Genomic DNA, 11,905 nt, shown 5'->3' with positions numbered 1-11,905 from the left:
AAGCGGGCGTGTCCACCTAGATGTGTGCTGGATAGATCAGTCTACCAGCCTACCCAGTGGACTGTAGCAAACGTTGCTCATCTAGCCGTCATACATCTGGGTGGACACGCCCACTCGTGATGTCAGAAGAGGCAGATTTTCAAAACGGCTTGTAACGCTAATCACAGTGGTACAATATGTCACCTTTGACCTTCTGTCGGGCGCGGCCATCTTCACCTGCCGCCCAGAGGGAGGGCCACATGTCCACACACACCTCACCGGCCACTGTCCAATCATCACAATTAAGAGAAGGTGCCTCGAGTTTGGGGCGGATTAGAACGCTCACAAACTTGTTGGCGAAAAACGTTTTACACACGGTATCTGTAAACCACGGCCTTGTTTTGGGGAACAGTGGCAAAAAATGTGTGACAGCAGTCCACTCCCTCGCATCAGGAGCCAGCTCAGCTCTAGAGTGAGTCACACTGCGTTTGTGTCAAAATTCAGCACAACACTTGACAGGGGGGACCCCCGTGATTGCCACCCGGGGATCCACCGCACCGTTTGTCACACACACAATCACCCACACAAACCAGGATAACAGTCGAGAACCACCACCCCCCCAAAACAAACAACGTGGGTGGGCGCGAGCGGCTGTGTGCGTGAATCCGACACGTGTGAACACCCGGGCTTACCGAGCGACGGCGCTGTGCCCAGGTGAAGGGGGACCTGGTGAAGGAGGTGGCCTACAGCCGCAGGAAGCAGCACCAGGCGTCCATGCAGTACTACTGCGCCCTCAACGCCCTGCAGTACCGCAAGAGAGTGGCCATGCTGGAGCCCATGTTGGGCTACACGCAAGCACAGGTATCCCCCGCACACCACACCGTCTCCTGGGTTTCATACTGAACGCAGGGCTTGGGTTTGGCGTAGCACACTACGGCGAACAAAGGCCCCGTTTACGGGAGCGTTATGAATCGCTCTTGGAATGACGGTTTGAAAACGCAGCCGGTGGCCTGCCGATATAAAGCGAGGGGTTTAGATACTAATGGCCGTGCTGTGCCTCCTGTTTTCTCTCTACGTTCTTACATCTACATCTTGTTTTTCATTTAATATATTTAATGCATTGTTCGAGGGTCAAATATAGCCCATTTATAAATCATTTAAAGTGTGTCTATAAATTATTAAGCTAAAAGACAGCTCACATGTATTCTGTGCTGATAGACTCGTGTTAAATCAATAGGACATCTACTGGTCATAAATGAATGATGAACATTGATTGGTAATAGGTATTTGCATTTCACTCTGTGTGAACCAAGCTCTCCCTCTCCCGGTCTCTTCTAGGTGAAGTTCTACAAGAAGGGCATGGAGCTGGTCACTAAGAAGATGGACACCTTCCTTTCCTCTGTCTCCAACATGACCCACAAGTAAGAAGGAACTGTGTGTGCGCACAAGAACGGCATGCATGCAGACAAACATACATATTAGTTTCAGTAACTTTAAGCACAAACATTTCCTGTGTTCTGTTCTTAGGATGGAGATGATTGTGTTCTGTCATCCGCGTGAACCACGTATTTCCCATGCATTTGTTAACACAGAAGCAAAAATATTGAATATTGAATATGAATTTAGAAACTCATCTAAAAGTACGAAGAAGACCAAAGCCCTCACAGTGCCAGTTATTCCAGCGTCCGTCCCGGTCCGGCCGTGTGCTTCGGGCTTCGTCCTACAAAGCGTTCCGAGAGCGACGGTCCGGTTCTACCCCATAACGTTCCCCTCCTCCCACCCAGCATCCAGGCCCAGCTGGACAGCGAGGCGGAGGCCATGCGGATGTCCCAGCGCGAGCTGCTCTCCGTGGAGGACACCGTCTACATGCCCGACAAGGACGATGACCCCGTGAGCCGGTCCCTCATCCAGAAGTCTGGCTACCTCAACATCCGGAAGTAAGGCCCGACGCCGATGCCTGTTTTGTGTTTACTTCCTGTTGTTCAGCCTGCAATGATTCAAGATGGTTGATTTTGTGTAACGCGGTTGTTTGCTTGTGAATTATCTTTTTTTGCTTACATAGGGTTTCTCTGAGACTTCCACTGCGGTTAAAGGGGGAAGGAAATGAATCACTGCATTGGTTTAATTATAAATTGGCCAATATCAGATACCCATTCGTTCACATCATTGGCTATAGGCTGGCTCCCCCTCCCTGGGTTGCCTGCTCAAAGCGCTTCAAATAAGTTTGGCTGCGGTGAAAAGATATCCGACGGAGGCGGAACGAAAACAGATCAATCAGGGTCTGTCAGCGCGGGTTCAGGTGACGCGTTGACAGCGCGCCTCGTCAGCTTGTCGGCGAGGATGTAGGAGCGCATCCGTGAGATGGAGAACACTTCCTTAATGTCTCCGAGCCGCCGAGGCAGTCGCTGGGCGAGTGAGCGCACCGCATGATTCATAAAAATGTCAACACTGCCAAACTGTCGTCGCCGCCCCAGAGTGTTTGACGAATGACCCGCGACACCAACAGGAAGGTGTTCACAGATTGCCATTTTGTCTAATGACACTTCCCACTGGCACCCCCCCCCCCCCCCGACCGGGCGGCTGTCAAACAATGCCACACTTCACAGTCACTCCCTCAACGCCAGGATCGGGCGACCGCACTGCAGAGAGTGAACAATGCACTTTAGCGTTAATTGGCGATATTGTATGACGCCGCCGTCGTTAAGGCTGGGTTTGTGTACGTGGTTCATGTTGTGCACGGTCATGTGTTCTGGGTTAGAAAATGTGAGTCATCACATTTTTTTACTGTGGCGTCATCTTCATTACCGTGAATCTGTTCCCCTTGAGTTGTGCAGAAAGAGGCGAGAGATTCACGACGAACAATGATAGAGACATAAAACAATGACCCAGCTTTTCTAACCAATGAGTCATGCTTGCGAGTAACATGTCACGAGCTATACAAGATACACACGAGCAGTACATCTTGTTTTCCGGACATCCTGGTGTGGCCCTTAATATCTCTCTCTCTCTCTCCCTCCTCTGTGCTTCAGCAAGACGGGCCTTGTGACCACAGCCTGGGACCGGCTTTACTTCTTCACCCAGGGAGGCAACCTCATGTGCCAGCCTCGCGGGGCGGTGGCCGGGGGCATGGTCCTGGACCTGGACAACAGCTCGGTCATGGCCGTGGAGTGTGAAGACCGACGCTATTGTTTTCAGATAACCTCTCCCACTGGAAAAACGTACGAGCACTTTCTCTCAATATCCACCACTGTGTGATAAAACACGTGTGTGCTTTTTCTGTGCTGGGCTTGATTTACATTTACATTTAGGGAATTTAGCAGACGTTTTTATCCAAAGCGACTTACAAAAAGTATGCTTGTCATAAGAAAGTGAAAAAAATATATCACTGGGTGCAGTAAGGATGTGCATAGAACCAAGTGCCAAGCACTAACAATCACTAGGTTGACCCATTCCCCGTATACAACAAAGACAACTAGGATAAGATGATGCATAACTAAGTACTATAACTAAATACGACACACAACAAATGAGTACATTAAGTGCAAGGACGTACAACATACAGATTTGTAAGATGATGTACTGTGTCAAGGGTAAAGACCAGAGAATCCGGATTCGGTTCACTAAACTTGTGTCGTGTTTCCCTACGTCTGTTCCACGACTCCAGGTCGATGATCCTTCAGGCTGAGAGCAAGAAGGAGTACGAGGAGGTAGGCATGCGTCCGCCGTCGTTTCCACACGCTACACTGGAAGATAAACACACAGTCACAGAGTGTAGCGCTATCACTCACACTGCCACCGAGGACCCGTCCGCACACATCTGGGCACTCAGCCGGAGATGTGGCTCTCACGGGTCAGAACGCCGCTGACCAGACCTGTCGCTTCGGGACAGGGTGGGGGTTTGGGTGGGGTGTGAGTGAGGGTGGGCTGGGGGGTCTGAGGTGTTCGATGACCTGAAGGCCTCCTCCTCTCTGACGGAGTGTGTTTTCCCTCTCCACAGTGGATCTGCACTGTCAACAACATCTCCAGGCAGATCTATCTGACCGAGAACCCGGAGGTAACACGCACGCACGCACGCACGCACGCACGCACGCACACACACACATGCTTGTTTACACTCTGGCTAAGTTGATCTAACCCACTGCTCTGACCTGTTTTGTTTTTTAAATCCAAGACCAGTCACGTTTTATAATCCCATCTCGTCAATCTCAAATAACAACCTGTATATAAATAAATTATATTTATACACTGTCTATCTATCTATCTATCTATCTATCTATCTATCTATCTATCTATCGGGAAGCCTTAGTCTCCAATATACAGCATTTCTGGTGCTGCTGGTGAAAATGCTGTTCCACAGCAGCTGAAAGTGTGTTTTTTCCTTCTGATGCCAGAGTTGATTCATTTTCAATTGCAGAGACAATGTCTCTGATAATGAGATAAGCCTTGAAATGACCACACATATAAACACACAGCTTTATAGTTTTATGCTACTCTGTTGTCATATTTGTATTCCTCAGTTGTACCTTGCTGTGCCAAGTGCTGCTATCAGGGAGGCTGAACTTTGCCTTGTGTCTTTGAAGACTATTTGGGTGTGGGTGTTTCTTTATGTCGGCTCTGCTTGTCATTTGGTTATAAACAAATGTTTTAGCTTTTTGAGCTATGAGAGGGCCATACTCAACTGGAATGTTTTGCTTTCTCTCTCTTTATCTCTTATTCTGTAGCTTTTCATACTGGTTGTTGTTTTTTAAATTAGTATAGTCGGTAGGTTCATCTGGGGTTAGCTCACAATTTGCTCCCGAAAATGTATAAAATTGGTTAAATGATGCCATTTGACGTTGTATTATATAAACATACAGGGTAGATACGTGAAAACCCTTTTTATTTCAAATGAAAGGTTGATTATATCAATCTAGAGATAACGATTCAGTAGACGGAGGTGAAATGGCGCCGTCTTGTGTTCAGTCTAGTGAACTGCATGCAATAAAACGCTTTGCCTTGTTTCCAATGGGCAGGCTGTGGCCATCCGGCTGAACCAGACTGCTTTGCAGGCGGTCACACCCATCACCAGCTTCGAGAAGAGACAGGAGGGATCTCCCAACCCTGACAGGTCAGCCCACTGCTCATTATATCTATTTCTTTGTTTGTTTTGAAAGCGTTGTCATTATGGCTAATTGCTAATTAAAATAACATAGCTAAATAAAACCCCTTCACACTCGTTAAAGAACAAATTAGTTCTTTGTGCAGTGATACACACCTACTGCACACAGCCTACCAATTATATTGGATTACAAAAATAGAGATATTGCATTCTTGACATCTTTAATTGAGACATATTACCCTGGTTAACTGCTTGTGGCGGTATTTAGCCCATAGAGGGCACTAGCAGACTTTGAGTCTTGTAATACAATGTTCTATCTGTGTTACATATATCATTCAACTGGCATCACTCATCACTCCATATTTCAGAGTTGAAAAATGTAAATGCTTTAACTCTGAATGATGATTAAAGGTGACCTATTGTACCACCAGGTGTGAGTGTGATCAGCCGTTACAAGCCGTTTTGAAAATCCGCCTCTTCTGACATCACGAGCGGGCATGTCCACCTAGACTATGACGGCTAGATGAGCAACGCTTTTCCGGTAGACTGATCTATCCAGCACACATCTAGGTTGACTCGCCCACTTGTGATGTCGGAAGAGGCTGATTTTCATAACGGCTTGCGACGGCTAATCACACTCACATTTGGTGTTACAATATGTCTCCTTTAAGTGGGTTCTGAAGATGACAACGGTCTAAGTCGGGGAGTCCTCCTGTCCAATACATCTGGTGTGTGTGTGAGGCAGGGCCAAGCCCGGGGGGGTCCAGTGCAGTGCGGGGGACGCTCCGGGCCCCGGGGCCTCTCTGGAGGCAGAGGACCTGATCGCTCCGGGGACCCCCATTCAGTTTGACATCGTTCTTCCCGCCTCAGAGTTCCAAGACCAGAACAGGACCGGGGGCAGGTGAGAAGGAAGGTTGTGGAATATTACGACGCAAAGGTTTGGTTGGTGTCGAGGAAGAGGTTTTAGGGTTGGGTTTTTAGGGGTGGTGGTCGTTGGGAGGCGGGTGGAGTATAATCGGGGAGCCGTTGGTAAGCTTTGGTCGTCACGCGCCACACGTACTCGCTTCACAAAAGTTTATGAATTTTCATAACTGATATTGCACTGAACAGCTTCGATGAGTATCCGACGAGATCAAGTTTACTGCACACGTTTTGATGCTTCCTTTGTAAAGTTCCAGCACATGCGGGGCTCAAGACACAACAAACGCAAACCCTTCTGCAACACAAGGTTGCGAGTCTGAAGCTGAAGTACTTTGGAAATTAATGGATTCCTGTGTACTGCTACGCAGCATATGCCAGTATGTACAAGGTCTAATGATGAGGGGGGCAGGCGAGGAGGGATGTTATGGGATATTAACGCAAATATTAAGTTTGTGCAGAAGATAGTCATTTGTTTTCTGTTATTTAGTTTGGTTTGGTTTTGGGGAGGGGGAGTTATTGGGGGTTCCTGCGTATAATTGGAAACCTTCAGGAAGTCTTCGCCATAATGATCAATTAGGTAATTTTCCCTTCAAGGGACTTGGTTCCTTAATGGCCCCATACCAGCGGGAAGTTAATGAGTTCCTATTGGCCAATGTGCAATGTTCATTTCCATCCCGACAGGCGCACAAATCCTTTCGGAGAGACCGACGATGACTCTTCCTCCGAAAGTGACGGTAAATATTCCACCTGCTCGGTAAACTGTGCTTAGCATTCTTGCTCAGCACTATTCGCCCACTGCTCCGCTCCCTGTACAGGTGCATGTGTGCGCATTCGTCACTTTAATTTCTGCTGGAAATACAATTGGCTCTCATACCATTTCAGTTTTATTCGTTGTGCACATTTTCGGGTTTCCTTTGTGCTAAACTTCTACTTCTCTCACCACTGCTCCACCTCCCTCTATCCTTCTACATCTCTCTTCCCCCCCTATCCCCCATCTCCCTCCTCTCTCTCCTCCTCCCCCCTCTCTGCCACGTCTCTTTCCGTCTCCCATCTCTCCCCTGACCCCGTTCTCTGCCTCCATCTCTCCTCCCCCTCTCTCACCTTTCTTGTCTCCTCCTCCCCCATCCCTTTCCTCCTCCCCCCTCATCTCCCTCTCTCTCCTCCTCTCCCCTCTTTCCCTCCTCCCCAATCTCCCTCCTGTCTCCCCCTCCTCCCCCCTCTTTCTCTCCCCCCTCTCCTCCCTTCTCCCCCCTGGCAGACTCCCTCCTCCAGCAGGTGTTTGCCGTGCGCTTCCTGGGTTCCATGGCGGTGCGCTGCGGAGACAAGCAGGAGGTGATCTACGAGGTCATGCGGCAGGTCCTAGCGGCGCGCGCCATCCACAACATCTTCAGGACCACCGAGTCCCACCTCATGATCACCAGTAGCTGTCTCAAGTAGGCTCAGAACTGTGCTTACCTTACTTCAAACCGCGTTGTTTAGCATGTGCGTTCTGAACGCGCTGGGCGCGCTTTTCCCTTGAGGGACGAGTGAGGCTGTGAACAATCGGAATATAAATATCCGAGATGATACAACAGGTCCAAGTTTATGGAAAAAAACAGCTCGCCGAAATAAGAAAAAGTGATTGGGAGTCAGAGAGGCGAGATGACCTCAGTGTATTCAGTGAAAACATCTCAACAATGTGTTTTGCACATTGTACATGAGACACCAAAATATTACTTTTTGTTGGAGGATCCGTGTGTTGTAGACTGCTGTTTTACATACAACACAACGATTAACAACCCCGTGCCGTGACAAATTGATAAAATAACACGGAAAACGAACCTTGGTTTCAACCGCACGCGTGGGCTGTCGAGGATAAGCCTCAGGTATGGTTCCACGTCGACGCAAAGCAAAGACCACACAGACGCTTCGACAGTCTTGAACCTTTTTTGGTTCTGTGTTGGTTTTTAGTGAGAAGACCAATCACCAATCTCCTCGACGCACGTTACAATTTTTGGGAGGCGCACGTCAGGCCCTTGCGGCGGACGCAAGGAGGGTCCGCAAGGACGTAAACCCCCTTGCGTTGCGTCGACGTGGAACCATAACTAAGCCTTAAGGCTCCATATTCATTATTTGGAGGGCTGTGTGCCCATTTGTAGAAAATAAAAATGACCTTGGAAACAGCGGGCCTCACTTAATGAGATGTGTTTCGTTTGAGAAAACACTTAAAGCTTAAACCCTGCAACAGCTCATGGTCTGTGTTCATGTGTACAACTAAATGAATAAGGAAAGCAGAATAAGCGGTTGGTTTATCGCGGACACCACGCCGTGACCATGTGCGGATAAGTTCCTCGCTTGGCTCTCTGCCCGCTTCAGATCCACAGCTCGGTCGCCCGGCTCTTTATAACTCCTTTCTTTCTTCTGTATCTCCCTCAGGCTGATCGATCCGCAGACTCAAGTAACGAGAATACACGTAAGTGCAATACGACCACAACCACGGAGTGAAACAAAAACATCAGTCTCTTTTTCCACCTATAGCTAATCGCCCGCTATATCTTTGCTTGTTCAATCCTGTAAGTCTCTTGTGTGGTAAATGGACTGCATTTATATAGCGCTTTTATCCAAAGCGCTTTACAATATTGCCTTACATTCACCATTCATGCACCTATTCACACACCGACGGCATCGTCGGGAGCAGGTTCCTTGCTCAGGGACACCTCGACACTCGGCTAGGAGGAGCCGTTGAGTTAAGTCACAATTGTTCACGGGACAATGACTTGCGATGTAAAAGTGCACACCGGTGTGGCATTAAAGCGACTTTGTTTGATTCTGTGTCAGAAGGTGAAGACAGACTAAATGACGGATCTTCTTTACGGCAATATAATTTAATCCAATTTAATCCAACGTTCCTCCTCTTTCCCTCCCTGTCGCCCCCGGTCTGTTGGGGGTCATAGTTCCAGCTAGGGGAGGTGCTTCAGTTCGCGGCCCACCAGGAGAACGGCAGGTTGATGGGTCTGGTGGTGGAGGACCCCGACTGGTCCCAGGGTGACCAGGAGGGGGCGCCACCCTCCTACAGTGCCTTCGTGTTTGAGAGCAACACAGAGGGAGAAAAGGTTGGTTGGCCCACAGTGAGACCGTTTTGGACTTTTTGGTTAAATAGCACAAAATACTAGCTTGTTTGGACATTGTTGTGGGTCAACGTTTTAGAGATATTTTGTTAATTTGTTTGTTCTCAACAGATATGTTTCACGATAAACTTGGCAAAGGAGATCGTCGAAGCAAAGAAGGTATGGAAGGATTTCAGCTTAAGCTTCTATTACACACCGCAAACACTGAACAAATCTGTAGATTTTAAATATTAAAACCGCACATTTATAGATACAAGCAAAAATGTTTTGAGCGAAAAAAAAAAGGGTCTCATAAAAGTCGACTAACCCATGTATCAAGTTCATTCATTATGTACCTTTTTTCCTGGGACAATAAATCACTTTTATTTTGTTTCCGTTGGTGCACTAGGACCCAGAGGCCCTGGCTGAGCTGATGAAGTCCATGCCACTAACAAATGACGGCAAGTTCCTGCTGCTGGAGGCGGAGACCGGGGATCCGACCAATGGGGAGGGACAGGAGGACCTAGAGTCCGAAGCCTAGTCCAAGCTTACCACCGCACCCACTACCCCACTCAGGAGAGATCTGGGACAAAGTTTGACCTTTAACCCGTGGAAGGGTGATAGATCACCCTGCCATGGCTGAAATGCCCCCTATCTCTATCTCCAGCTCTCTCCCTTAGCTCTTACTGTTCTACAGCTATTGTAAGGAAGCATGTCACACCTCCAATGAAGCATACAATACACATATATTAGCTTTCCAGAGTGAGTGCTTAGGCTACTATGTTGTGAAGAAAGAGGCATTTTTAGGAAGGTCCAGGGAATTTAAGGATCACCTGGAATAGAAGGTTTGTTGTGGCCTGTAAGCATGGAGCTGCATTGATTAAAACAATGCAAGGTTTGTTTCTTTGTCTTAACCTACTCGGTACATCCAAGTAAAAAAAAAAAAAGGGACTATGTAGTGCTTTAGTTAATGTTTGAGTTTGTTGTTTTAATCATCTCTATGGATTCTGGAACAATAATTGTCAGTGCTTCGATGTCCGTGTACATTCATCTGACGTTTTCTCTTCTGACCTTTTGGTGTATAGCCGACTACCACTAATTACCATTTATTTCTTGAATAGTTTTGTAGCGAAGCAATATTGCACTCGAGAGGTTTTTAGCTATTTAACAACCTTAGTTTCGTTTTTTTTTGTTTATTTTACTTTAATATGCACTAATGGGAATGTGGTGGTTGATGGGTAGTTCTGAGTGGTGAAAAACGATTATACGGCCGTATAAAAGACTCAGTGCCCAATAAACCTGGAACTGAATCAGCTACAAGCACAGTCGGCTTGAGATGCTCATGAAGGACATTAGGGCGTCCGTTAAACGTTGAAGCCTCAGAAAGTAAACATGTGGTATTCAGAATATCCACCTTAGAAGGCTAATAAAAAGGAAAGGTATGGTATTATCTCCTACACTCCGAAGCATTCCAAACTATGCCGAATTCATTCCAGCAAACCATAGACTCCTGCACCACCGACTATCCCATATCCTAGTAATCAAAAAGCTGATCATTACAGAAACTGGTACACTGTGTAACTACCACCTTTATCATTGTCTGTAATGTGCAATCAGAGAGGACCGCAGAAGCATCTACATTTTGGTGGGGGGTTGTTACTACGTCGGTGTACTCGGAGCGATGCGCTGCATTATAAACGCTATATCCTTAGCAACCCCCCCCCCCCAGCACAAGATTAAAACGGCGGTGAAGGCCACTGAACCCCAACAAAACAACACAAACACAAATGCCCGAAATTATGTCTGTAAAGCCTGTAAACAGCGCGTGATTGGGAGTCACACAGTCATTGGGAAGAAACACAACTTGTTGCTATCCGATAGCAGTCTAATGCAAACGGGTGTGTAGGAAAAATAAATGCAAAGTGAGCGCAAGTCATCCGGAAAATTCCCTCATCACCGCTGAATTTCAATACTTTATTTCATTACACCAAAACGTATTCAAGCAAAGAACGATACGATGCAATTTTGTTTGATTGCGACACATTTTGTGTGTGTGTGTGTGTGTGTGTGTGTGTGTGTGTGTGTGTGTGTGTGTGTGTGTGTGTGTGTGTGTGTGTGTGTGTGTGTGTCAGTCAGATGTCAAGCAATCCTAATTTGGCCTTGATTGTGAACTGCTTTGTCCAGTGCTTTAGTCTACAATCAGTTCGAGCTCCAAGCTTCCAGTTAGTTTGATACAACGCCTCTCATGGAGCTAAAAAAAATTAAGACTAAGCAGTTTGTTTTTCAGTTCTTAGAAAATCTCCCACAGAATTGACATGGCTTTTATTAACACCTGTGGTAAATGAATACGTCCTGATTCAGTGTGTGGCGGCAGGAACTAAACTCAGTAGGCCGCCACTTCACCAAGACAAAGGTGTATTAAAAACATACAGACTCAAACTGGAGGATGTGTGTCTTATATAGTGCCTGTGCATGTACACAGTTCTGCACAGTTCTTCTGCAGTGAGGGTTCAATTAAAGATAAAAACTGGAAATTCTTCAAGGATCTATGCCTAACCTCTCATCGTTCATGGTTTGTACCTTCCAACGTGAATATAATCGTTTGTTTTTTTGCACATCCAGAAATAAATCATCGGTACATGCAAGAAATATGCAGGTGAAGTGCCACGTTGGCTTAGGAATGGTAATGACTTTCATGTAAATGTTAAGTTGAGTTTATTAAATATACTGCTTTGCACTCATTGTCTGACCTAATTTTCTAAAACAAAATGTCGACATTCTTTAATAAAAATACACATGACTTTTACTTTGAACGCTTGAA

General features: G+C 46.8%; 1 protein-coding gene across 1 annotated transcript in view; it reads left to right on the top strand.

The window, feature by feature from the left end:
• appl2 (adaptor protein, phosphotyrosine interaction, PH domain and leucine zipper containing 2) overlaps positions 1 to 11,891 on the top strand; it is a 15,189-nt gene extending 3,298 nt beyond the window's left edge. Inside the window, 15 exon segments of the mRNA XM_079743849.1 lie at positions 587 to 671; positions 674 to 840; positions 1,318 to 1,400; positions 1,764 to 1,916; positions 3,009 to 3,197; positions 3,644 to 3,686; positions 3,977 to 4,033; positions 4,992 to 5,086; positions 5,823 to 5,978; positions 6,680 to 6,732; positions 7,257 to 7,431; positions 8,414 to 8,450; positions 8,932 to 9,090; positions 9,217 to 9,264; positions 9,494 to 11,891. Coding sequence (XP_079599975.1) covers positions 587 to 671; positions 674 to 840; positions 1,318 to 1,400; positions 1,764 to 1,916; positions 3,009 to 3,197; positions 3,644 to 3,686; positions 3,977 to 4,033; positions 4,992 to 5,086; positions 5,823 to 5,978; positions 6,680 to 6,732; positions 7,257 to 7,431; positions 8,414 to 8,450; positions 8,932 to 9,090; positions 9,217 to 9,264; positions 9,494 to 9,625 — 1,632 coding nt within the window. The 3' untranslated portion in view covers positions 9,626 to 11,891.
• The last annotated feature ends 14 nt before the right edge of the window (positions 11,892 to 11,905 follow it).

Source organism: Pollachius pollachius (genome assembly GCF_949987615.1).
Source record: "Pollachius pollachius genome assembly, chromosome: 9".
NCBI classification, from domain to species: domain Eukaryota; kingdom Metazoa; phylum Chordata; class Actinopteri; order Gadiformes; family Gadidae; genus Pollachius; species Pollachius pollachius.
Note: the sequence above shows the minus strand (reverse complement) of the source record. Positions and strands in the feature narration are given on the sequence as shown.